At 44.7% G+C, this 27,111-nt stretch overlaps 1 protein-coding gene across 3 annotated transcripts in view; it reads right to left on the bottom strand.

Moving 5' to 3' along the window:
• Window positions 1-10,449: 10,449 nt before the first annotated feature.
• The window catches only part of kcnip3a (Kv channel interacting protein 3a, calsenilin), a 67,670-nt gene continuing 51,008 nt past the window's right edge, over window positions 10,450-27,111 (bottom strand). Inside the window, exons 3-10 of one of the 3 annotated variants that reach the window (XM_031570874.1) lie at window positions 21,366-21,368; window positions 20,285-20,409; window positions 19,890-19,959; window positions 18,822-18,892; window positions 18,346-18,453; window positions 16,907-17,011; window positions 11,637-11,699; window positions 10,450-11,428 (exon numbers count right to left, since the gene is read on the bottom strand). In XM_031570874.1, coding sequence (XP_031426734.1) covers window positions 11,381-11,428; window positions 11,637-11,699; window positions 16,907-17,011; window positions 18,346-18,453; window positions 18,822-18,892; window positions 19,890-19,959; window positions 20,285-20,409; window positions 21,366-21,368 — 593 coding nt within the window. In that variant the 3' untranslated portion in view covers window positions 10,450-11,380. Of the gene's footprint in view, window positions 11,429-11,636; window positions 11,700-16,906; window positions 17,012-18,345; window positions 18,454-18,821; window positions 18,893-19,889; window positions 19,960-20,284; window positions 20,410-21,365; window positions 21,369-22,104; window positions 22,797-27,111 lie in introns of those variants that run through there. The other 2 variants (XM_031570876.2, XM_031570875.1) reach the window with 2 other exon arrangements.

Raw genomic sequence — 27,111 nt, 5'->3', positions numbered from 1 at the left:
ATGGTTTTAGTGATGTAGAGACAACAGGTCCAGATCAGAGTCCGATCCTACTCCTGCAAGAAGAAAGTAAGGGGTTTTACTGCTATACACGACATTTAGAATCACGCTCCTGAAGGCAGTACAGAAATGCAGTCTGCCATTGTCTCTCTCTGGGCTATTTTGAGAGAGAGCGGTGTTCTGCAAAGGTAGTCTACTTCTTCTTTTCTCTGGCCACATGTGTGGGCATCTCAGCGGAGTCGGAACCATTCGGTTCCATAAATCTGCCCATAGCCACACTCACTCACCTACGGTTGCCGCGGAAACCCTCAATCAGCCCTGCCTGTCTGTGTTCCATCTCCGAATGTGTGTTGCTGCCTCAGGGGCCTCAGGGGACAGAAGATCAACTTCCTCCTCGATTCTCAAGACTCTAAACGGGCTCTTAACGGCGGTGATGGACATGATAATATGCTGATGTTAATTCAATACAGCACTCCTCTCTGGCCCATAGTGATTCTGAATGAGATCTATGAATTTTTCATTCATTTAGACTGCTGTACTAATGGTGCAACCAGACAAGTACAAAGGAACTACTGAAAAGCAGATGAATTGCTCTGTGTAAGAAAGAAAGAGAGAGAGAGACAGAGAGAGAGTGTGTGTGTGCACGTATTCTCTATGTAACAGAGAGCGAGTGTGTGTGTGTGTGCACATATCCTTAGATATTTTTTAGAGGGTAGAAACCTGTTTGGGAAGATCTTCAAAATCAAATCTTAATTAACTTCATTTTTGGCCACATCACCCATTGGAGGCCCCAAGGGAAATGCAAAAAACCTTCCGTCTTGGTCTTTTCCATGTGTCAGAGAATTATTTCATGCTCACAGAATAATAATAAGTGATAGAGAAAGACTTGATAACTATCATACTGGATTAGTACCATCAGAGGACATTGAAAGCAAAGATGCATGAGAAAACAGGTGCATTCTGGGGTAGTGTTATATATAAGATGAGCAAGTATGTGACTGACAGCTGCAGAAACCAAAGGCGTATGAGGGAAGAGGTGCATTCTGGGGTAGTGTTATATAAGATGTGACTAATAGCTGGAGGCATTTCTGACTGTAAAGCGCCTTTAGACAATTTCAGTTGTTATTAGCACTGTTTAATTAATCAAACCAACGAACAATTAAATAGAAAATACAATAAAATATATAAACTAGAAAATGCATTTCCTGAAGGAAATACCAGTGCATGAAATGCAAAAGTTAAGAAAGGAAGAAGAAAAGAAAGAAGAGTGAAGAAGCAAAGAAGAAAGGAAAGAAGAGTAAAAGAAGGAAAGAAGAGTGAAAGGAAGGAAAGAAGAGTGGAAGAAGGAAGGAAGAGTGGAAGAAGGAAAGAAAAGAAAGAAGAGTGAAAGAAAGGAAAGAAGAGTGGAAGAAAGGAAAGAAGAAAAGAAAGAAGAGTGAAAGAAGAAAAGAAGAGTGGAAGAAGGAAAGAAGAATAGAAAGGAAAGAAGAGTAGAAGAAGGAAAGAAGAAAAGAAAGAAGAGTGAAAGAAGGAAAGAAGAAAGGAAGAAGAGTGAAAGAAGGAAAAAAGATTGGAAGAAGGAAAGAAGAGTGGAAGAAGGAAGGAAGAAAGAAAAGAAGAGTGGAAGAAGGAAAGAAGAAAGGAAAGAGAAAACAAATTAGAGTATGGAAGGTGTCTCTTAATATCCCTAGTTATACAGTTGAATGGAGAGGGACAGAGAGAAGAGGAGCCTTGGAACCTTGGCGCAGGTGTCAGTGAAGCACAGGTGCAAGCCAGTTTAATGACCCTATTATGATGTCATAATGGCCCAATGTAAGTCAATGGGAACATTTTTATTAGTTTTTCTTTAATATCTTAAAAAGTATAAAGTTCAGAAAAATGAAAAATACATAGCATAAGTGTCGTTTACAAGACCTACGCGACAAAGTTTGAACGAAGTTTCTACGTTAAGCGGTTCGAGCTGAATTAATCGCAGAAGTCGGTACAAAGAATAAGAAGAAGAAGTATAAGAAACGAAGGAATAACAATACAGGGCATTTCATGCACTGTAATATTTACAAATCCTAACTCGTAACAAAATACTGTGCTGTCCTATGTCAGCCTGATTGACAGAGAGGACACAGGAGGTCTGCGCACAGCCGTGGAACTGAGCGGGTCTCAGCACCTCTGCAACACGTAAGTGTGGAGACCCTTACCTACGTGTGTTCTCTGTGATTACCGAAACACTCTTTCATAGCATTGCTGGTGGCGTGCCCTTTTCCAAAAACAATGGAGCTATTGTCACATCACGTCACGCCAGGTCAGGTCAGGTCAGGTCGCATAGCGCCCCTTTTAGAACAGATGCTGGGCAGCTGGGGACTGCTCAGTCTCACACTCTCGCTGACGCTTGGGGACTTCTCAACGCGCCATGAGAGCTCTCAGGTGAAACGGCCGCAGGACCCCTGCCATAAGAGACGGGTGCGCAGGTCACACTGGGGTCAAACTATGGAGGGGCCGGTGGAATGGCATTGGCTCATGTGGTAGCTGCACAAATGCGTGGCGCTGCTCGCCAAACTACATGAACGATGTTTGGGCTCTGCGATTCGGCTTTCCGTTCTCTCTCAAGAGAGAGACAGATATCGAGAGAGAGAGGGGGGGGGGGGGGAGAGAGAGAGAGAGGGGGGGGGGGAGAGAGAGAGAAAGAAAGAGTGGGAGAGAGAGAGAGATGGGCATGATTATCAGGGTTTGCACTGATGACTGTGAAAGAGAGAGGTGCCATCTGTCACACCCTATAAACACACACACACACACACACACTCTAGTGATGACTTAATCAATAGTGAATGAATGAGGATTGCGAATAGATTGGATTGAGGAATGAGAAGGAGAAGCCACTGACACGCTGCCCCTATCCTGGCCTCTGGCTATTCAGGGCAGGTCTCTGAGGTACAATCACCTTCCGCAAAGGAACAGTAGTCAAATTAAGCCATTTAGAAAATGGCTTCCAATTGAACCCATTCATTTCAGTTTACAATATTTCCGGATCTTTTTCTGTTCAAATCCACATCTGTAATTAAAAAAAAAAAAAAGTGTTTTCCATCCTCAAATACATAGCAAAGTCTAGTATTAAAAGGCACCGTGGAACTGCTATGTGCTGGCCACTTCCTCCTGGCGCATGAAGACACACGACATGAAGCGTCGGTGAATGTTCTTTTAATCCCGAAGGCGCGCGCATACAGCATCCAGACATGCAGAAGAGGTCAAACCAGCAGCGACCACATGACTAGAGAATCAGGGAGACGGGCAGCTTTAATACGGGCGCATCGGATGGGTGGTTTGTGTTACGTAATGCTCAGATGTTAAACTAGATTCGCGCTGGCGGTTTTGTTGACACTGACACGCGCTCTCGGCTCGCATGGACTCGGCAACATTCCCAGTCCCTTTCACGCCAAGTCAAACTAGCGGTGAAACGGGACGGGAGAGGTCGATCGATATAACCTGTGCCTGGATGACAGAAATGGAGCGGCCTGCCTCCGAGCGATTCACGTTAAGGTGGACAGACTCCAAAAAGGCACGTGTTTGTGTAGGGAAGAGTTAGGTAAAAAAGGTTACGGAGTTTACGCAACACCGGTATAATTGCCTCAGGAGTCGACAAGTCACAGAGCGCTTTAGGGTATAGTTGACATGAAATCTGTTATCTGCACAATTACTATTCTATCTATGTCGACATCATTTCATATTACTGGGGTAATGAGGCAAGAATATTAAGCTAGGCGTTGGCATGACCTTGCTTTCTCTTGTGTAACTAAACCTATGGTTAGGGTACCTAGGGTGAATATGCATCCTAGATTACCTATGGTTTTCGCACAGTACGAATGTCATGGGCAGCGCTATCAAATGAGCTGCGTGATATAAGTGACAAGAAACTAACTAAGCACTCGCAATTGGGGAATCTTGTGGAGCACGGGGAACTTAAACGGCGAAAGTGATTCGTTTCCCGGATGTATATACAAAATTAATCTCAAACGTCAGTAGGGTGTGCCTGTTCTGTAATGTAGCTTAATCTTTGTCATATGTCAGCAACGACAACCAGGGTGAGAAATTCACTAGTGCGACCCAATTTTGGAGGTGCCCGTCTATTTGAATAACGATGGTGCGGAATAGCCCACCTGCAAACAGTAGGGTAAACCAATTTGCTGGGCGAGAATATTGACGACCCAATTCTCAGTGGACGTCAGTAGAGCTGGGTAACGTTGGTTTCACCGGGGCGCGCAATAACCCCCCCCCCCCAAGCCATTTGGGTCGAGACCGAAGAGTAGTTGAATAGCACCACCAACCTATGGTCACAGCGAGGGGTGTAGCACCATACTGTATATGTATGAACTAAAATTCTTCCACTCGATAATAAGGCTTACAACAACTCCATAACACAGTAATGTAACGAAGTAACGTTAGCTGACTTAACGTTAGCCATATAGCCCATGTCAGACCATATGGAGTGTGACTACAACAATATTAGAGACTGTCTCAAAGCCATCTAGTTGTTTGTTTGTTTTTACTGACATCTTAGACAAAATATCCGCGGATGCTCCTTACCAATTACTTGTGACGAAGACAAAAAGGTCTACGATTGGCCAGACGCATCCACGTAACAGGCTAGGTTTATGTGCATCGTTTTCGTGAAAAGGACATGGATTGTACAATTCTTCCCAATTCTACTTGTTCCTTAAATGACAGCTGTAAAATTGTGACTGATTCTGTTACATGTTTAATTCGTTTTACAATTACTGACATTGATTGTCGCTCACTGCGCACTTGCGATAAATGCTGCATGCAGCCTTGCTGGCTACATGGCTGGGTTCTATCCTCTGCAGGCCAACATGGATTCAGGAATAGTGTGCAATTTGGCAGCGTGGGACATTGCAAGCCGTTTGGGACTGCGTCCTCATTATGAAAAAAAGTACACTGACGTTACGTAGCGCCGTTATATAGCTTGCTGATGAGTGTGCCGTTACATAGCTTACTATCCTAGTACAGTGCCGCGTTTTCACTACGACCATATGATGTATACCGAACTCTCCCATTAGCTCAGTGTAGGAAGGACAAAAGGCCATGTCTCAGGTTCGTTTAGGAATCTCACTGATAGTACAAGATGGATTTGATAAACCCTGGGTGAATTCGCTGGAATAACTCACCTGTCCTCACAGAAGACCGAGCTGGAAAGGTTCCCCTTTTCTCTGACTTCTTCCCGTGGCGGGTTCAGAGTGTCTTCTGTTGATACTCGTGACTTGTGCCGTGGACTGAACCTCCTCACTTGTGCGTAAGTAGCCACCACCGATCAAGTCCTCGATCACTAAGAAGATAACAGATACTATCTCACAGATGCACACGGAGTCCGTAGTGCGGTAAGAGTAGTACAATTTCCTGCCTTTCATACACACGGACACGGGGCTGAGCTAACATCCACACGCATGCTCTGAGGAGCGCTTGACGTCAAGGGCGTCCATGCCCCGCCTCAAAAGTCTCGCTTCTACCAACCATGAACGGCCAAATCGATGACGCAGCCTAACTGTCATCGTTTTCATTCTCTCTGTACAAAACCCGAGGTGGCTCAGTAAGCCGTCTTCCACACTCCCGCTCCATTCCTCTGTACACCCGCGTTAGCTTACTGGCTATTCGTTCTGTCCTGTTTTACAATAAATAAAGAAATAAAAGATAAAAGATGGCGCCGCTCTACCTTTCAAAGCTTGAGTGCATGTGCGTCCAGACAGTCCCCCTGCGTCCCCCTAGTGGTCATTCCCTAGCACTGCGTCATTACTTAATTGACCCAGTAAATACCAGTCACCTCGCTGTAGAGCTAAGATTTACGCTCAATCAAGATTCCTGAAATACCTAAATTTATGAAATATCTCACAGTCACGTTTGTAAACTGTTTTAGATAACACTAGGTAAAGTTGAGTAACACTGATGACTCATGATCTCAATGTCAGACCAAAGTCATAAGAGTAAGTAGGTAATTGTCATGGGGCCTTACTCGAGGGATGGATGTGTAAAGATTCCCTTTGCTCAGTCAGGCAGGGTGGGGCCTCTAAGTTTAAAATAACAAGGGACTGTTATCTCAGGCTAGCAGACACTGATGATGGTGACAATGTTTAAAAACGGTCCCCTCCCTAACTTCAGTTCATTATCACAAAAAATGTAAGAGTCCTCCATTCCCCAGGCATCCATGACCTAAAACCTGAAATGTGGTCTGTTTACATTTATGTGTGCTCTCTAGTGACACCAAGTGGTAAGGTATAGTCAGAGCTGCAATCCTGGTCTCGGCACCCCAAAAGCAGTCAGCAGAGACAGGCTCAGGCCTCGTCGCATTGTTCTCTAGCAGTCATGTGGGATGAGCTGTCACTTTCGGTTCCTCTGTTTTCATTCAATTTCTACGCAAATAGTGGGTTTCATTTCCCCGTACAATCACATTTTCAGACCAACAGATTTAGATTCTCACAGTCATTACTTCACCTACTTCCAAAGGATTATTTACACATGTAACTCACAAGATGATGGAACACCCAAACCCTCCATTGCTAGAGAAATCAGGGTAGTCCTTACCAGATTCACTAGGTGTAACTTCCCCATGGCTGTGAAATCAGTCTTTGCTGTGTTCTTTCCCTCACTCCTTCTCTCAATTCTCCCTTTCCCTCAATCCCTCTTTCCCTCCTCCAAAAGCCAGGTGAGGCCTGGTCTGACCCTAGCAAGCTCATCCCCCATGATCCTCTCTGATTAGTCTGTGACTTGTGTCTGATGGCCAGTGACTGGCATAACCGCCTGATGGGGCCATCACTGCAACTTAGTCTCCCCTCCCCTTTCCTATAACAGCAGTACACATATACACACACACACACACACACACACACACACACACACACACACACACACACACACACTCTCTCTCTCTCTCACACACACACATTGACACAGAAGCAAAAAGAGAAGCGTACTTGTTATCTGTGGCATACGCGTGTGTGTGTGTGTGTGTGTGTGTGTGTGTGTGTGTGTGTGTGTGTGCACAGGTGCATATTTGTGTGTATGAAGATGAACGTGCATGCAGCGGGCTAGGAAACCAAGTGCCTTCTTTCTCTCTTTTTGTCAGGCTCCCTCTGTCCCTCTCTTTCCCTCTCTCATTCTCTCTCTCCTTCTCCCTCTCTCTCTCTCCCTCTCTCTGTGAGTACAGTGTGTCCTCTCAACTCTCAGTCACAGGGTCAGAGGTGGCCTACCAGTCATAACAGATATGGTCACGTATAACAACTAAACGCGGAGACAGAATGTACTCCCTGCCCTCTCACAGACAGACAGACACCAGAACCCTGTGACTGGACTCTGCCTCCACCAGAACCTTGTGACTGGACTCTGCCTCCACCAGAACCTTGTGACTGGACTCTGCCCCCCTCACACACAGACACCAGAACCCTGTGACTCTGCCTGCTCACAGGCAGGTAGAGTTTGAGTGTGTGTGTGTGTGTGTGTGTGTGTGTGTGTGTGTGTGTGTGTGTGTGTGTGTGTGTGTGTGTGTGTGTGTGTGCGTGTGTGTGTGCCCCTAGCTGCTCTATATGGGCTGTATGTCACACTAAATCCTCAGTATTAGGAAAGCAATACAACTCAAAGACAAAACCAATCCAGCCTGCACCAATCACAGCCTTTCTTAGAGCAGCAGAGAAGAAACTACACCTTCTCTGATTGGTGGAAAGGATTCTTCTGGAAGTCCCCTCTGCCACACCTCAGAGCTTCTAGTGGCCTTGTTGCTCTTAACTGGCTTAAGTCGCAGATCAGCTGGAGATCACGTCAACAGGAGTAGGCACCTACTACTGGGAGTCTGCTCCTCTACAGGTTACTGGGTCACAGGAAATGTGTTGGCCGCAGAGGCATTGTGGGTAATACGCTGTGTGGTTGGGAGCAAGGCCAGGGGCCACAGGCAGGATGCTGCTCAGACTTTGGTCGTACTGTATGTTCATTAGGGCGAGTAATGAATGAATGATGGAGAAGAGGCGTTTAGTTGATTCAGAAGTGCTGGTTAATGCTTGACACAGAGGAACATCACATGCCGTTTATTCCAATAATGTCAGCGGAAAGTGGGAAAGGTTAGTGATGACAAAGAACAAGTCGACCCGATGAAGATCTGGACAGATTTAAACATTGCCCTTTGCAATCACTGTCGCTGGATAAAGGTGTATTGGGGAGTTCTGGTTAGTATCCAGGCCTAGTTCTTCTTCTGTGGTTTGCTCCAGCTACACCCAGTGGTCTATATGCAGGCCTAATTCTTCTTCTGTGGTTTGCTCCAGCTAAACCCAGTGGTCAGTATGCAGGCCTAATTCTTCTTCTGTGGTTTGCTCCAGCTAAACCCAGTGGTCAGTATGCAGGACTAGTTCTTCTTCTGTGGTTTGCTCCAGCTAGACCCAGCATCTGACCGCCTTTGTCTGATCCTCTCTGTCTGCATTGGTTTCTACAACAGAGTGGATTCTTGAGTGTTTGTGTTAGGCCAGTAAAGCGTTATGATGCGGGGTGTTGTAACCTGAAGCCTTATGTAGGTGGAGAATAACAATTATTATATTGTATAGAAGTGGTGTGTGTATGTGTGTGTGTGTGTGTGTGTGTGTGTCTGTGTTTGTGTTTGCGTGTGTGTGTGTATGTATGTGTGTTGTTCTGTACACTGTACTGACCTGTATACAATTTTTAACTCGCACGTTTGACGTTAATCCATCTGAAAACTGCCTTTGTGTCTAGACAATGTGTCTCTCACACACACACACACACACACACACACACACACACACACACACACACACACACACACACTGTGCCTCACACACACCACTTGTTCCCAGCTCATCAGTGCTTAAACATTGTGAGAGTTTGTTTGTGACCGACTATACAGTAACTTATACTGAGCTGAGACACATCTTTGGAATGGGGAGGGCAGAACACTCTCAGCCATTATGTTCCTCCGTGTGTGTGTGTGTGTGTGTGTGTGTGTGTGTGTGTGTGTGTGTGTGTGTGTGTGTGTGTGTGTGTGTGTGTGTGTGTGTGTGTGTGTGTGTGTGTGTGTGACAGAGAGAGAGATAGAGAGAGAGAGAGTAAGATGGGCACAGGAGAAGATGAATGAACCACAGGGATAAAAGAGATTATGAGAAGCTGATTCAGTTGGTAAAAGTAAACAAAGACTCAGGCAGGATGGATTTCACACACACACACACACACACACCCATATGTATATCCCCATACCAACCCCACACACACACACACACACACATGCACACACACACACACACACTCACACACACACACACACACACACACACCCATATGTATATCCCCATACCAACCCCACACACACACACACATGCACACACACACATGCACACACACACACACACACTCACACACACATACACACCCATATGTATATCCCCATACCAAACACACACACACACACACACATGCACATGCACAGACATGTATGTATACACAAGCACACACAGGCACACACACTCTTGTGACTAGCTTTATAAATAGATTGTATTCCTAAGAGCTGGTAGCCCTGGGCAAGTAAGGATTAGGTGCTTAGGGAAGACACACACACACGTGTGCATGTACACACACACACAGATTCAGACATACAGATTAAAAAAGAAGTTATTATCCCACTTCAGCTTTGTCTGGAGGCATAATTACATCAAAAAGTGTTATTATAGGTACTCTGCCCCATTACATACATTACCCCCCCCCCCCCCCCACACACACACACACACACACACACACACACACACACACCATACAAACCATACACACACACACAAACACACACACGAACACACACACACATACCATACAAACCATACACACACACACCCAAACATCTGTACTGTATTTGACTCCCACACCCTCTCCCACTCTTGCTCACACATAGAAACAGACATTGACAACAAATCACAGGAGTTCTGCATGGAACCTACATTTTACTTCATCAAAACGGCCACACAACCTGCAGGCTTTACACATTACTGGTGCTCTGTTGTCATCCTCTTGCTTACTGACACCGAGGGAGGGGGCACTGCAGCGTACCCCCCCCCCAAACAAACCAAGGGGCGGTGGAGATGACAAAAGCACATGTGTGGGCCCAGCTGTCCATGCTCACGGAGGAGCTGAGCTCCACAGGTGCTGCATGCATTTAAGGTGCGTCTTCAGGGGACACGGGCTCTCTACTCACACAGGGTAAGGGGGCCAATACTCACAAAGAGGTACACTCCAATACACCCTTAAAATAAACATGAAAACATGGATGCTTGTGTATGGAAGGGTTTTATGTGAGTGTGTGCACATATTTTGTGTCAGTGTGTGTTTGTGTCTCTGTCTGTGTGTGTGTGCGAGTGTGCGAATGTGTGTGCGAGTGTGCGAATGTGTGTGCGGGTTTGTGTCTCTGTGTTTGTGTCTCTGTGTGTGTGTGTGTGTGTGTGTGCGTGCGAGTGTGCGAATGCCTGTGTGTGTGTGTGTGTTTGAGCGTGTGTTGATGCAAGAGACCTGGTAAAATGACTCCTTTAGTCAGAGATCTGTTCATGTTGTCATGTAGTGCAATACAAATTTCAAGCAGATTATTTTACTGACATCTCAGTCTATGATATGCTACACACGCTGGTCAGACAGTTAATCAGATCACAAATTCCTCAAGAAATATCAGTGCAAGCAATCTACAAAGTCACACGTGTTGGGGACAAGCATGCAAAATGTTCTGTTTCACTGTGAGGGTAGTGGCCATATATATCCCCTTATCCAGCGCAGTGCACCCTGCTGAAACAACATTTCCCAGAATCCTTTGGAAGGTTCATTGTAGACTCCTCTCTGTTAAAGTCGGAGGGAAAGGCCAGTGACTTTAGTAGGTGAAACCAATATGGGTTTTGGGATCCCATAATAGATTGGTCTTCTTTCTCACTCTTCCTTGTGGCTATGTCCATCTCTCTCTCTTCCTCTCTCCCTCTCTCTCTTTCTCTCTCTCTCTCTCTCTCTCTCTCTCTCTTACACGCACACACACAGACACTCAGACACAATAGTCATCAGTGGAAGACAGGGGTTTGATTTGAAGAGACGAATGGAGTCTGTAACTTTTTCTCTGCGTCCATCTTTGTAGTTCTTTGTCTTCTTTTTTAAACGGTAGAAATAGAAGAGTCCTTGAGTGTCTACATATATATACGCTGTCTGTTCCACACAACCTGGAGTGTGTTTGTGTTGGGTGTGTGTTCTTAGGTGTGTGTTCTTAAGAGACTACGGGGGGTTGATGTTCCAGGGAAGTGGTGTTCCATGGGTGTTCTAGGTTCAGGGAGAAAGTGGGTCGGTGTGAGTGTTCCGTCGCAGTTGTTTGGTTCTAAATGACGTTCTCAAACAGCTGCATGGAACTCATGATGTTTTCATCCTGCAGAACCGGAGAAAAGGAGAGATGGTGAGGTGAAAACAGCATCAGTTTTTAGAGTTATTATAAGAATGTTCAAATACACAAATGTTAGACAATGACACATGGCACAAGCATGTTTGACACTGGAACATGGCACACGCATGTTAGACAATGACACGCATGTTAGACAATGACACATGGATAGTGTGGGGAGTGGTTAGACACTGACCTTCTGGCAAGTCTCAATGAACTCATCAATCGTCACCACCCCATCTCGATTCCTGTCCATTTTCTGCACGAGGAGGAGAATAAATCAGACCAGTGTCTGTGTCTGTGTCTGTGTCTGTGTCTGTGTCTGTGTGAAAGAAATATGCTAGATAATTATTATCATGATGTGTTTGTAGTTTGATATTAGTCTCAGAGGTTCCTTTGTTCTGATGAGAGGAATTCTATCTGTGAGAACAGAGATGTTAAACTCAGACCTGTCATTTGATGTTTAGGGTAGGACTGAATTAGGAGACCATGTCTTTATGTGAACTCATTCTGGACTGTTGTGTTAAAGTCTGGGTTTGGGGGTCTTAGGTAAACATTCTTATCTCTTGGAACCAGAGTATGGGATGGTACAAGGGGGGAGTGTTTTCCTGCATGTTCTGTGATATTGTCTCTGCATAAAGTCTGTTACATGGTACCAGGGAAGTTAGTGATGGTTTGAACAGCGTTCTGAAACCACTGCGCTCCTATTGTGTGAGTGTATGTTGATGAGCGGTCGAGAGCCATTCACTCCTCTTTGCCAGAGTAAAAGTCAATTATTTATTATATTCTTGGTTGTGTGACTCTTAATTCTGAGGTTAATTACAGTCCTAAAAAGGGTGAAATAAATCCCTAACAGTTTGGTCCTTCGAGCCGGAGTCTCAAGAAAGGAAAAGATCGACCGGGAGCAGAACCACGGAAGCCGTACGTCGATGCATCGTCCTGCCCAATAGTGAACAGGAAAAGTCCCTTCGCGTTGAATTCGTCGTGGGGCCGGCTGAAGGACTTCTGCCCCCGCGAAAATCTGCCCTTCTCGAGATTCGAATCCAGATGAGACGCACAACAAGAATATTACGTAAGTAGCCTGGGGTTACTTATTAGAAAAAGATCGGGGATCTTTTTAAAGAGATCCGGGATCTCTTGTTAGCGCTAAAAAACCTAGTCCGGGACTATGGTTATGTTGTAGGCCTACGTAAAAGATGTACATCTGTGTGTGAATGAGGGCGTGAATGGAGTAAGAAATTAGGCAAAATTAAAACTTTGGAAAATATCCGGATATTTTTCATAGACTCAAGAGAAGTATTTTGCTTAATTCAAAAAAACTCACCATAATTAATGAATATGAGTGTGATTGGAGCAAGTGATTAACAGTATAAAAACAGGTGGAGACTCTGAGTAAACACCTTGCTTGCTTTCCGGTGTCTCCATTTGACCCGTCTGAGGTATTCTGTTATAATCCAAAAAGCTTGAAACATGGGTAATGTGGCAACTAAACTGCGAGGTTGTTTTGGCGAAAAGACATTCATAGAGAAAGAACACACTGATAACTATACAAAACACGTAGAATACTGTAAAGAAAAACATAGTTTCAGTGGGAAACTAGTTGTAGAAGATTTTGAAAAATTATGTGAAGACATAAATAGAGTGGAGGTTAGAGAATTGCTGAACAGGAACTTTGTTGATTTACCTACATCTGCCCTTCCAGCTTTTAAGACTCAGGCAAGACATGTAGAGAAAGTGACGCAGGCAAAGACAAAGATTCGTGAGGAACAAAGGACAGCTGAAGTTTTTGTTCAAGTAGTACAGACGGTAATGGGAGATGGACAGAGAGGAAGGGGAAGAAGAGGTAAAAACAGAGGGCAAGGCAATGGGCGCAGACAAAACAGAGGAAAAAGTCAAAGTAGGGAAAGAGGTGATTATGCACCAAGACAGAGGGGAAATAAAGAAGGAAATAAAGAAGGAAAAAGTAAGGATAAGTGTTATTCTTGCGGAGAAAGAGGACACTGGGCTAGAGAATGTCCCAATAGCGAAAATTCAAGACTAGCCAGAATCCAGCAGTAATAAAAGTAGACATAAAGAGAAAGAGGGGTAAAACTGCAGGCTTGATAAACTATATAGAGATTTTACTGTGGCCACGTGAAAACTCTATACATTTTATCTGCTTTGTTCATTTGCACGCACTTTTTAGTCTTAAGTGCGTGAAGGGGGAGTTACTAGAAATTATGTAAAGACAACGAAATTTTGTGTAACATCTGTGAAGAGAGAGCATTTAAAATTGCTGAGAGCGCGACACACATAAAACGAAAAAGATCAGATTAAACTTTCTCTCGTTACCTTAGTAGTGCGCCGTCAGAGGGCATAACAAGAGAAAAGTGGAAATACGAGATTGTGATGTGTTGTGAGCTATTGTATGTGCCAAAGTACTGAGTGACTAACATAGCCCGGAATTATTGTAGATTGTTTTTAAGACGTAAAATCGCTAAAGGCAAATTCGACTTTTTAAACAAACCTGTGTGATTGGCTGTTCAGACGGACAGAGAAGCACACGGGTGGGGGCTGTTAGCAGGGGGAACAGAGAACTCTGGCCTCTGTGCATTCTCACACACACACACGCTGTATTTTAAAAGGAGAGGAGGTGAGAAGAAGTGTCAGATTGCACATATTAGTGTGATTTTATATAAATGGGCAGCGATTAAGAGTCATGGTGATACTTATGTATCAACTGGGGGAATGGTTAGCATAGTACATGAGCACTATACAACATATGGATTAAAAACCTATTAAAATTTTTTTTGTATGAAATGTGAGATATGTATTCGGCATAACTCAATTAAATTTCACAGTAGCAAAAGCACTGTGCAAAACAATAAGACCAACTTTTGGTGTGTCACAAATTATACTACAAACTAGGAAATGTAAAGAACCAAATACTCTTCGAGTTTTTTGTGTCTCCACAGGTACAAGGCCAGGTGAAGGTGAAGGTGACTGGGTGTTCATCAAAATCATCAAATGAAAGAGCTGGTCTGACGACAGGGGGGAGGAAACATATCAAGTGCTACTGTCTACCCCCACTGCCGTTAAAATTGCAGAACGCTCCACCTGGATTCATCTGTCACACTGTAAACTTCGTTCATTTTTTTTAGGATGCACCACTAGCGTTGAGTAGGGTTTCGTGCCTACTTGAGGGGGTTGAGAAATATAGCTCTTTTCCGTCTTAACGTCACCTAACCTCCAGGGAGCGCCCTGAGGGTTAGAGATTCTGGTCAACATAGTAGAGGTGTATCTGTGTTTATTGTTTTTCTTGTTTATTTGTGTTTATTGTTTTTCTGTATACAATATATAACTCCGGTAAAACAATGTTTAAACTGTTACTATTAATGATTAATTCAGGGGTAATGTTGGGTCTATGGTCCTCTACAAGTGTAATTGAGAGAATCCATAAGAGGTGGATTTCATATGGGGAACATGAAGCCATGGGGAACGTTACTCATCTGTATTTTACTAATTCATGGTATAGATATGCATCTTTGCAAGCGAACAGACTTGATAGGACTAATTGCTATGTATGTACCTTAATGCCAACATCCTACTTTCACCCTAGACTTAAATCAAGGCTACTCTCATTCCAAGCAACGATCTGTGTTGGAGAGAAGTGTGCCCCAGACAACTGGGGCTACAGTAAGCCATTTTATGATACAGACGATACCCAGGTGCAGGATTTGTGTAACAATACCCACCCACTAGCAGAACTAAAAAACATGCCACAACCTAGCTGTCACCTTAAGGGGCAGTCCATTCCATATTCCTAATGTGTTTTTCTATTAGAGGAACAACGAGAGTAGGCTCTCTGAGACGGAAACAGTGTAATGAAATTGTCATCGATACTGCTATACTGTCATCAAACACTGCTTCCTCAGCCAACGTCGTACCCTGTCCATTGGGAACATTTCCTTATGTTGAGGTTGGAATGCAGGGCATTGCCACTCTGACAAGGGTACCCCTAAGGTGAGAGAGGTATTGTGGTTGTGTGGTAGTATATTGTACAGTCATCTTCTTCCACACTGGGGTGGCGTATGCGCCCCCGCCCAGGTCATGGACCATTTTTGTGTTGTTAGTGCTATCTCGCAGGCAGAGTGATCTAGTAAGAAGAGATTTGCTGTTGAGAAGCATGACAGCGTGTGGGGATCTGACGTGCTGGTGACTAAAAGATTTGGACCACCAGCTCCAAGGTTATTTTGTTTCTGTTTCAGGCCCTAGGAGTAGGAAAAGTCATGTTAGGAATGGAAACGCTTAGATAGGTTAGGATTGTGTTCACTGCTGCTAGTGGGGGAGTTTTGTGACTGATATCTGTTGTATTTGGATATTGGATTATATTCATAGTGTCTCTGTGACTGAAGCCTTACAGCAAATGAAGGTTGTTATGTGATGCTTTATTACAAGACAAAGTGGTTAATGTTCCGTGGTGAAATCTGGTTGCTTGGTTTACGTCTGGTACATAGTGGTAAGTGGTGTTGAAAAGTCTGCTCTCTATTGTAGCAATTTGTATACTTTTTGTATTTTTATGATGTGTATTTCTACATGTTTCAAAGTTCTCATGTCTAGTCTTGTATGTACTTCTGTGTGGAGTGTACTGTTGTCTGGAACCATCAAGATGATGATGCTTTAGTTTAATGATGTTTAGACTAGTATTGTTTTCATGATAAACAGGAGGGAAATGTGAAAGAAATATGCTATAAAATTATTATCATGATGTGTTTGTAGTTTGATATTAGTCTCAGAGGTTCCTTTGTTCTGATGAGAGGAATTCTATCTGTGAGAACAGAGATGTTAAACTCAGACCTGTCATTTGATGTTTAGGGTAGGACTGAATTAGGAGACCATGTGTTTATGTGAACTCATTCTGGACTGTTGTGTTAAAGTCTGGGTTTGGGGGTCTTAGGTAAACATTCTTATCTCTTGGAACCAGAGTACGGGATGGTACAAGGGGGGAGTGTTTTCCTGCATGTTCTGTGATATTGTCTCTGCATAAAGTCTGTTACATGGTACCAGGGAAGTTAGTGATGGTTTGAACAGCGTTCTGAAACCACTGCGCTCCTATTGTGTGAGTGTATGTTGATGAGCGGTCGAGAGCCATTCACTCCTCTTTGCCAGAGTAAAAGTCAATTATTTATTATATTCTTGGTTGTGTGACTCTTAATTCTGAGGTTAATTACAGTCCTAAAAAGGGTGAAATAAATCCCTAACAGTCTGTGTCTGTGTCTGTGTCTGTGTCTGTGTCTGTGTCTGTGTCTGTGTCTGTGTCTGTGTCTGTGTCTGTGTCTGTGTCTGTGTACGTGTACGCACATGTGTTTGTATGCCTATGCGTGTGTCCATACGTATAACTGTGTGTGTGTATGCTCATACTATATCTCTGAGTGTACTGTATGTGTGTGTATATGTGTGTGTGTGTGTGTGCCTGTGTGTTTGTACCTGGAAGAACTTCTCCACGTGTTCAGAAGGAGCTTCATCTTTCACCATGGGATAAGTGTACCGGCCCATCATGTCATAAATGGACTGCATGATAAGTAACATCTCCTACACACACAGACACAGACACACACACACACAGAGACACAGACACACACACACACACACAGACACAGACACAGACACAGACACAGACACAGACACAGACACAGACACAGACACAGACACAGACACAGACACAGACACAGACACAGACAGACACACAGACACACAGAAAAGGGAATGTTTCAACAATTATAAGAGAGATATAATAAGTAACACACACACATACCATTATGTATATCCCCATACCACACGCATACACACATATGTATACCTCCATACCACACACACACCTGTATGAGGAATACACACACACACACCTGCATGAGGAATAACACACACACACACTCTCTCACTCTCTCTCTCTCTCTCTCTCTCTCTCTATCTCTGTCTCACACACCCAGACACACACACACCCATATATATATATATGGAGAGAAACACACACACAAGAGTGCCTGTTCTTTCCTGCACTTCTCTCCTATCATCTCCTCCCACCATCATGGACTGTGACTTAATGAGGGGAACTCTGTCTTGCATACAGACATGATGAGTGAGAGACTCAGAGAGAAGGATGAGAGGACACACAGTGAAAGAGAAAGAGGGAGATGCTTGTGTGTGGATGTTGAGAGGATGAGAGGACACAGTGAAAGAGAAAGAGGGAGATGCTTGTGTGTGGATGTTGAGAGGATGAGAGGACACACAGTGAAAGAGAAAGAGGGAGAGAAAGAGGGAGATGCTTGTGTGTGGATGTTGGCACAGAGGATCCCTATTGTTTTATCCAGGCTGTGATTGGCTGTAAATGCCCATGAAGTACTTATTGATTGGCATCTGCCATAGAATAATGGCAGTAGGAGCCAACGCCTTATCCTCTCTTCTCCTCTTCTCTTGTTTCTTTCTTTCCTCTTTTTACCTTTTCTCTTCTTTCTTTATCCTCTCTCTTTTCCTCTTTATTTTCTCTCCTCGATTTTTGTGATTATCAAACACACACACACACCTAACACACACACACACATGTGATTTTTGTGATTATCAGTGTTAAATCAATCTTAACACACACACACATGTGATTTTTGTGTACCATATCAGTGTTAAATGAATCCTAACACACACACACACAGACACACCTTGTTTTTGCGTACCATATCAGTGTTAAATGAATCCTAACACACACACACACACACACCCACACACACACGTGCTTTTTGCATACCATATCAGTGTTAAATGAATCCTAACACACCCCACACACACACACACACACACACACACACACACACACCCACTTGTTTTTTGCGTTCCATATCAGTGTTAAACGAACCCCACTCCGGCCACCTCACCTCTTTAGTGATGTAGCCATCCTTGTTGATGTCATAGAGGTTGAAGGCCCAGTTCAGTTTCTCAGTCACTGTGCCCCTGAGGAGCACGGACAGCCCGATCACAAAATCCTGCCATGACACACACACACACACACACACACACACACACACACACACACACACACACACACACACACAGAGAGAGAGAGATACACAAAAACACAACGGTCAGTCGCAGGAGAGAACCTTCCTTTCATCAAGAGGTATAGGCTATAGCCAGAGACAACTTCACTAGATGAAGGACTTGTAGTTGTATGATATTAACAGCTTCAATTCTTAAATTGTTATAAGAATATATGGCCTGTCATTGCAATACCTGTGTCCACCAATCGTCTCATAATAGGATCATATGGGACCGTGTGATTTAACGTCCCACCTTCCCACACACACACACACACACACACACACACACACACACACACACACACACATCTCACCTCAAAGCGAATGGAGCCATTTCTGTCCAGGTCAAACGCGTTGAACAGGAAGTGGGCATATGTAGTGGCATCTGCAGAGGAAGAGAAAGAAGAAGAGGCCATCTGTTGTGATGTAAAGCTCAGCGGGTGCAGCAGTCAGTACAGTACATTCCTTCACATGGCGAACATGGCCTTTCATAAGCAGCATCTTTAACATGGCGAACATGGCTCTTCATAAGCAGCATCTTTAACATGGCGAACATGATTTTTCAATAACAGCATCTTTAACATGGTCTTTCATAAACAGCATCTTTAACATGGCGAACATGGCTTTTAATGAACAGCATCTTTAACATGATTTTTCATTAACAGCATCTTTAACATAGCTAACATGGATTTTCATAAACAGCATCTTTAACATGGCGAACATGGCTTTTCATAAACACACTCTTTCATGCGTGTTTCTGGTTTCCACTGTCTCTAATCTAAATGCAGCACTTGCAGGTGATTCTGTAAGGGCCATAGACTAACAGGGAGATTGCTCTCTTTCTCTTAGATAGCTAAGAGTTAATTTTGTGATATCACTACATGGACAAACATGATTAAACGTGATCAAAAGACACAAACACTGTGAGACTATGTCTGTGATACTTTTGTGACCATTCTGAGGTCACAGTAAAGGTCAAGTCTCACTGCTTGAAAGTGAATGCAGTCAAACCTGCTTTGCCTCCAAGGAGATGTGATGGCATTTGAAACTTAGCGGTGTTTATTTCTTCATAAGATAGCGTCGGTGCTAGTGGCTAATTCGTTTGGGAAGGGATGCGCTGGGCGGATTGAAACACACACACACACACACACACACACGCACACTCACAGACACACACACACAAACTCACAGACACACACACACACACACTCACAGACACACACACACACACACTCACAGACACACACACACACACACACACACACACACACACACTCACACACACACACTCACTCACAGACACACACTAACAGACACACACACACACACTCACATACACACACACACACACACACACACACACACACAGCCGCCATGCTTACCTCCCTGGGGAAAGAACTGAGAATAGATCATCTTGAAGGTCTCCTCATCAACCAAACCGCTAGGGCACTCCTGGGGGAGACAGAGGGACAGACAGAGCCAAGATCGAGAAAAACACACCGGCTATAAAAAGCTGCAGAGTATGGATTCTTTTAGTGTGTCAATACAGGACTCAATAGAGTGCACTTGTGCAATGCCAGAAAATAGCTGTTGCACACTCTGACCCCACCCCCCACACCCCCCATGCTCACGGTCTTGAAGCCCCTGTAGAGGGACTGTAACACCCACCCCCCCTCCCCTCATGCTCACGGTCTTGAAGCCCCTGTAGAGGGAGTGTACCCCCCCATGCTCACGGTCTTAAAGCCCCTGTAGAGGGAGTGTACCCCCCCATGCTCACGGTCTTAAAGCCCCTGTAGAGGGACTGCAGCTCCTTCTTGGTGAACTTGGTTTGAGTCTGCAGCTGGTCCAGACCCTCAGGCTGGTGCCGCACCTGAGACAACTCCAGATCACTGTCACTGCTGTCTGTAGTAGAGAGAGAGAGAGACAGAGAGAGAGAGGGAGAAGAGGAGAGAGAGGGAGAGAGAGAGGGAGGGAGAGGAGGAGAGAGAGAGAGAGGGTGGGAGAGAAGAGGAGAGAGAGAGGGAGGGAGGGAGAAAAAGGAGAGAGAGGGTGGGAGAGAAGGAGAGAGAGAGAGAGAGAGAGAGAGAGAGAGAGAGGGAGGGAGGGAGAGAAGGAGAAAGAGAGAGAGAAAGAAAGGGAGGGAGGGAGAGAAGGAGAGAGAGAGACAGAGAGAGAGGGTGGGAGAGAAGGAAAGAGAGAGAGGGAGGGAGGGAGAAAGGGAGGGAGAAAAAGGTAAAGGGAGGAAGAGGAGGGACGGGGGGACACAGGTGAGTGCATGGGAAACAGGTATGACACAAAGGAGGGCCGGGGACAAGCAGATATAAGGGTCAATGCATGGAGGAGCAGGAGAGGAGGAGGAGGAGGAGGAGGAGGAGGAGTGAAATCAAAAAAGAGTTACTGAAGAGAAGGGGAGACTTGCAGACAGAGATGGAGAGGGAGAGGGAGAGAGATGGAGAGGGAGAGGGATGGAGATGGAGATGGAGAGGGAGAGGGAGGGAAGCAGCACTTTCTCTGGCAGTGTAATTGATTAGTAACAGCTAATTAACAGCTAAGGATGAGCACATATGAGAGAGTTTAGAGGTGGACTGTGGGACCCTGGAGAGCCCAGGGACTCCACAGCAGTGAGAACATAATGATGCTCTCCAAATGTTAGTAGAGAAGGTCAAAGGTTATTTTCCAAACTAGTTTTACGTCCACCTGGCAAGATGGTTTATCGTTATGGACACCAACTAGAGAAACCAGAGAAAGAATGCTCTCAGCAGAAAACACAAACTCAAGACACTTCAGGACAACTTTGAGGGAAGAGGGTGCAAAAGGAAGATTCTGGAAAGACTGCACTCCACTCTTCATATACTCACCATCTGTGTACACACACAACCAGATACACACACACAAACGCACACACACACACACAACATACAAGTGAAGGGGAAGGATATGTGTGGAAGAGAGAGAAGAAAGACAAGAGAGGGTGAGGAAAAAAAACAGAACAGAGCGAAAATAGTCAAGTCATGCCAAAATACAGAACTTCTCACGCTAGATTGCGCTGATAGAGGAAGAAAGAGAGAGATGGACAGAGTTGATTAGTAAAAGCAGAAAAGAATAACAAGAATGTTACTAAACGCATAACAATTAAAAGAGTCGGGGGAGAAAGACCATTCTGTGAGTTCAGCTGTGGACAAGCCACATCAGGAGCAGAAACTATGAGATACAGCACATATGATATTTTAAAATCAAACAGAAAAGAATAGAAAAGAATTTTTAAAAAAGCATTCGATGGAAAAGGCAGTGATGGTGTGCTGCTGTTTGGTTTTTAAGGTGTGTATCAGGTGTGTATAAAGTGTGTATCAGGTGTGTATAACCAGTCAAGTCCTACAAAGAGTGTGACTAGTGTTTACTTGTCAAGTCATAGTCATTATCATGGAAATCATTACCTGACATCACATCACCATGGAAACCATTACCTGCACTCTTCCTTTAGTTCTTCCTCTCTTTCTCTCTCATCACTTTTTACCTGTTTTTCTTTCTCTTTTTTTCTCCTTCTCTCTCACATTCTCTTTCTCTGCCTTCCTGTTTGACTCTGTCTGTCTGCCTCACCTGTCTCTGTGATGTCGATGAGGCCCAGCAGGTGCATGAGCTTCAGGAACATGAACACCAGACACACGATGCCCACCGTCTGCAGCCCCTCTGTCTCCCACCTCGCACTCATCTTCTCCTCCGCTTGAGCCTCCTTTCTTTCATGCAGCAGCTTGCCACACCACCCTCAGACTTCCAGAAGACTCTCTCTCTCTCTCTGTCTGTCTCCCTCTCTCTCTCTGTCTCTCTGTCTCTCTCTGTCTCTGTCTGTCTGTCTGTCTGTTGTCCAGGCAGGAGAACTTCAGAAGAAACCAAAAACACAGCGTCAACAGCGGACGAGATCTCAGCTGAGAGTTGGTCTTGCATGTACCCAAACTCTGTCACTCTGAGAAAAAAAAGTTGTCTGATCGGTTGTTCTCCTTATTGGTGACTTGTTGTTGCAAACAAAAAGAAACAACAAAGAATAGAACAAAACCAAAAAAAAACTCAATTAATAGAAGAATGTAGACTTTATCAGCAAGTTAAAAGTAAGTAGTCCCCTACGCACGAATCCATTACAGCAGGTTTATGGTGTTTCAGTCAGAATGGACATGCTGTTGCCTGTAGATTATAATCCAGTTAAGTGGTGACAGACAGGCTCTGGACACACAGCCACCTCTGCTCTCTGCTAATCCCTCTTTCAAAGTCGCTCTTCCTTTCTTCTTCTGCTTGTTTTAAATAATCTCTATAATCTCTCCTTGTTTTCTGCCAATCTCTCCTTCACGTCGCTCTTCCCTTCTTCTTCTTCTGCTTGTTTTAAATAATCTCTATAATCTCTCCTTGTTCTCTGCCAATCCTTCCTTCACGTTGCTCTTCCCTTATTCTTCTGCTTGTTTTAAATCATCTCTTTAACCTCTGCCTGCCTCCTCAGGGTCGCTGGGAGTTGAAATGATGCCACTTCGCTCATCACGTTCCCCTGGAATCAAATCGTAATGGGAAGCGGAGTGGATCTGTCCTAATTAGTGTGTGTGGGGGGGGGGGAGACAGTCCGATGGATGAAGATTTCATTTCCCAGCTCCGCCATGAGGAGTTTGACATTAGTAATAGCATGTTACTGAATCTTTATAAAGATATGTATATATGTAAGAGTTTTGGTCGAGCAATTTGACTACTGGAAAGACATGCAGAAACCTTACAAACATCATCAACTGCACAGTTGGCACAAAAGGCAATGGCAATGTTTAATGTTTTTTTAACGTGTTCACGGTGTGGTCTGTCCCGGGCCATATAACTGCATTGTGCATAGGTGGCCTTCACACACACACACACACACACATGCACGCACGCACGCACGCATGCACACTCACACGTGCACGCACATGCGCACGCACACGCACACAGACACACACACACTCACACACACACACACACACACACACACACACACACGCACACACACACGTGTCCTACATCCTGCCTCCCTTGCCTTATGAACCAGTTTTTCTGCTAATTTTTCTGACTTCATTAAAGAAGGAGTGAGATTAATCTAAGTATGGGCCCAAGGGACCCCAGAATCATTGTTCACACTCATTACACACACACACACACACACACATTATCACGCACGCACGCACACATATCAACACGCACGCTTCAAATCATGTCAAAAATAGGCACAGAGAGAAAACAGAAGGCCAATCATTGGCGGTAAACCCCTGCAACAACAACCCCTGGCGTATGACTCTGAAACAGATCAATCAAGTTGATTGATCAGATTGACCTTGATCGGGATCAGATACGCTGGGCCATTAACTCCCAAAGTGTCGTTATGACTGATCTATAAGAAAAGACTCCTACTGTATATGTCATTCAGACAGAAGCTGCCATCTTAATGAGTTGAGCTTCTAATCACTGGCTCATTGTTGCCCTCTGGTGGGCACCAGTGGCACTATCTCACATCACAGCCATCCTGCCAGGCTTAGAGGGGGAATCTGGGTTAATGTGACCCACTGGTCCTCTTGTCGGGACTGGGGTGTGAAACCTGTGGGTGCAGCCTTGTCCTTCACTGATATGCTGTCAATAACCACCAATTTCAGCCAGTTGTCTACAGACATCCATTCTCACCCTAAGGGGAAGAGGTGAGGACTCTAAACACACTCTGACGCCAAATACATTAGCCTATTCCAAACACACACACAAACACACACACTAATACAAACACAAAGACTGTGAGTGACTGAGAGACACAGAATGAAAGAGAGGGAAAGAGAGAGAGAGAGAGGGAGAGAGTGAGAGAGAGGGAGAGAGGGAGAGAGAGAGTTTGATCTCAACACACGGTTGAGACCAAACTGGACAAAGCCAGCCTATTAATAGTACAGAAATCAAATACTCCATTACACGTGTGTGTTATTTCAGGAGGCAATGCGCTCTCAAAATCAGCACCATTGATTGGTAAATTACTCCAGTTGTAACTGAAACAAGATCATGAATACGTCTTAAGTCTGTTGTCAAAACCTGGAGACCGAAATATACATGAAGACAGTTATGGATTAGCAAACCTGTTTGAACAGTGGAGAGAGGAGGCTATGAGAATATAAGCCAGTAATGTTCTGTTTGGCCCAATCTGGATCCTGCCCCAACTACTCACAGAGGCGTGCGCACACACACACACACACACACACACACACACACACACACACACACACACACACACACACACACACACATAAACCAAACACACATACACACACAACCAAAACACACACACACACACAATCAACCAGTTTCAGCGCTTAAGATGGCCTCTAAGCTTCACCTCATTGTATCGCTGGATATATTACTAAGCCCTTCCTGGAAGTTCTATGCTCATTGTTAGTTGTCTCTCTAGCAGTTTCCAAGGTGTGTGTGTGTGTGTGTGTGTGTGCACACTTCTGTGAGTAGTTGGGGCACTGGTCTATATAGTTTTCATGCATGTGAATGCCTGCATGTGGCATGGTGTGTGTACTGGAGTAAATCTGTGTGTGTGTGTGTGTGTGTGTGCTTCAGAGTATGTGAGTGTTAATGAGCTCTGTGTGTGTGTGTGTGTGTGTGTGTGTGTGTGTGTGTGTGTGTGTGTGTGTCTGTGTGGTATGTGTGTGTGTGTCTCTGTGTGTGTGTGTGTGTGTGTGTGTGTGTGTGTGCGTGTATATACGTGTGTGTGTGTGTGTGTGTGTGTGTGTGTGTGTGTGTGTGTGTAAGTGACAGCTGATGTTTGGATGGGGTTTGATACATGGACAGTGTCCTTGAGGACTTTGCACAGATGACAGAAGGACCCTGTATTTGGGCGCTAGTAAAGTAAGCCAGCTCAATAAGCCCTGCATTATTAATGAGAGGTAATGCTAGCCTGAAGAGGGGGCCACGGCCTGGGCAGAGGATGCGGAGTGGAGGCGCTGAAGAGGAGAGAGACACAGATTAACGGATAACACTCTCTCCATTTTTAGCGCAACCAGAGCCCTCCTGTCAACAAAGGCCATGCAGAAACCACACAGTCTTTAATGCACCCAGCACTACCAATTCTCCTCCTCATTAAAATTCAGAATTAATGGAGTTCTGTCACTACGGAAACCTCAAGCAAACCTAGCCGAAGCTAATGGGCCCGTCCAGCTGTGTCCGTGCCAGAATCATTCACGGAACAGAACCAGAGCCAGAATCATCCAGGAACAGAACCCGAATCAGTCAGAAAGTGTCCAGTTTCATGAACCTGAGAGAGCGTATTCTGAGCATTCGCTAAAAGAAGGTCAAGATTCTGAGAGTTTTAGGTACTATTCTGCTTTTGGCCAGTAATCTTCATGGCACAAATAATACAAATATGGGTCATTGTGTTACTGAAACATAAGAGGATTAGTGCAGTGACCGTGAGCAACATGTGACCACACACATACACACACATATATACCCCTCCTCACGTACGCACACACACACACACACACACAAGCATACTCACACGCATACTCACACACACACATATATATACCCCTCCTCACGTACGCACACACACACACACACATACACACACATATATACCCCTCCTCACGTACGCACACACACACACACACAAGCATACTCACACGCATACTCACACACACACATATATATACCCCTCCTCACGTACGCACACACACACACACACACACATATATATACCCCTCCTCACATACACACACACACACACGCACACACACACACACACACACACACATATATACACCCCTCCTCACGTACACACACAGGACTGACCAGGACTAAATGTTCTGTAATTACATTTATGGGGTTTACCCTGACCACATTAGGAAAATCCATATGAATTCATTGCTCTCTTATTCACAACAGGACCCATGGCACTACCCAACACAACCACTGGTATGTAGTTCCATGGTTAGGCAGGCAAGTCATACTTACAGGTAAGTGACGGTCCCTGCTGACCATGTTTAGTATAGTACAGTATAACACAGTCGGAAGAGGGAGGATGGTAGAGTTATACCTTAATATACATTAATATCTTTTAATGTGTTTCTATATCAACTGCAGTAGATGAGGAAACACCATTGCCATCATTTTATACAAATCACTTTAGACATCAGAGGTAGGATAGCTCAGCATCTAGCTCAACACGTAACCATGGCAACTTATCACAGATGCTAAGATATGATTGGACAACCGTCAACTTTGGAGGTGGAGTTTTAACAAACAGAGGGGGGTTGTTTCCTGCATCCAAAACTTACCCTCCAATGAGATGGGTTCAGCACTGCTAAACACACCAAACTGTTTCAGCACGGCCATGAACAGAATGACGACCACGCTAATGGCAAAGATTTCCATGCCCTGGATGCCCATGGCTAGCAGGTGGAGGGTGTGCCCAGGGATGGGGGGTGGGCACCCGAAGAGAAGGCACTACAGAGCACGGGGAGCACGGGGTGGCAGGGGGTGGCAGGGGGCCTGAACCCTTACCCGGAGCGGGCAGTCTACTTGGCACTCATTCACAAGTCACATTCACGGCAGGCGGAAAGATTT

The sequence above is a fragment of the Clupea harengus genome, chromosome 7 (genome assembly GCF_900700415.2).
Source record: "Clupea harengus chromosome 7, Ch_v2.0.2, whole genome shotgun sequence".
NCBI classification, from domain to species: Eukaryota; Metazoa; Chordata; class Actinopteri; order Clupeiformes; family Clupeidae; genus Clupea; species Clupea harengus.
The sequence above is the reverse complement of the archived record's forward strand: the minus strand, read 5'-3'. Positions and strand labels throughout refer to the sequence as shown.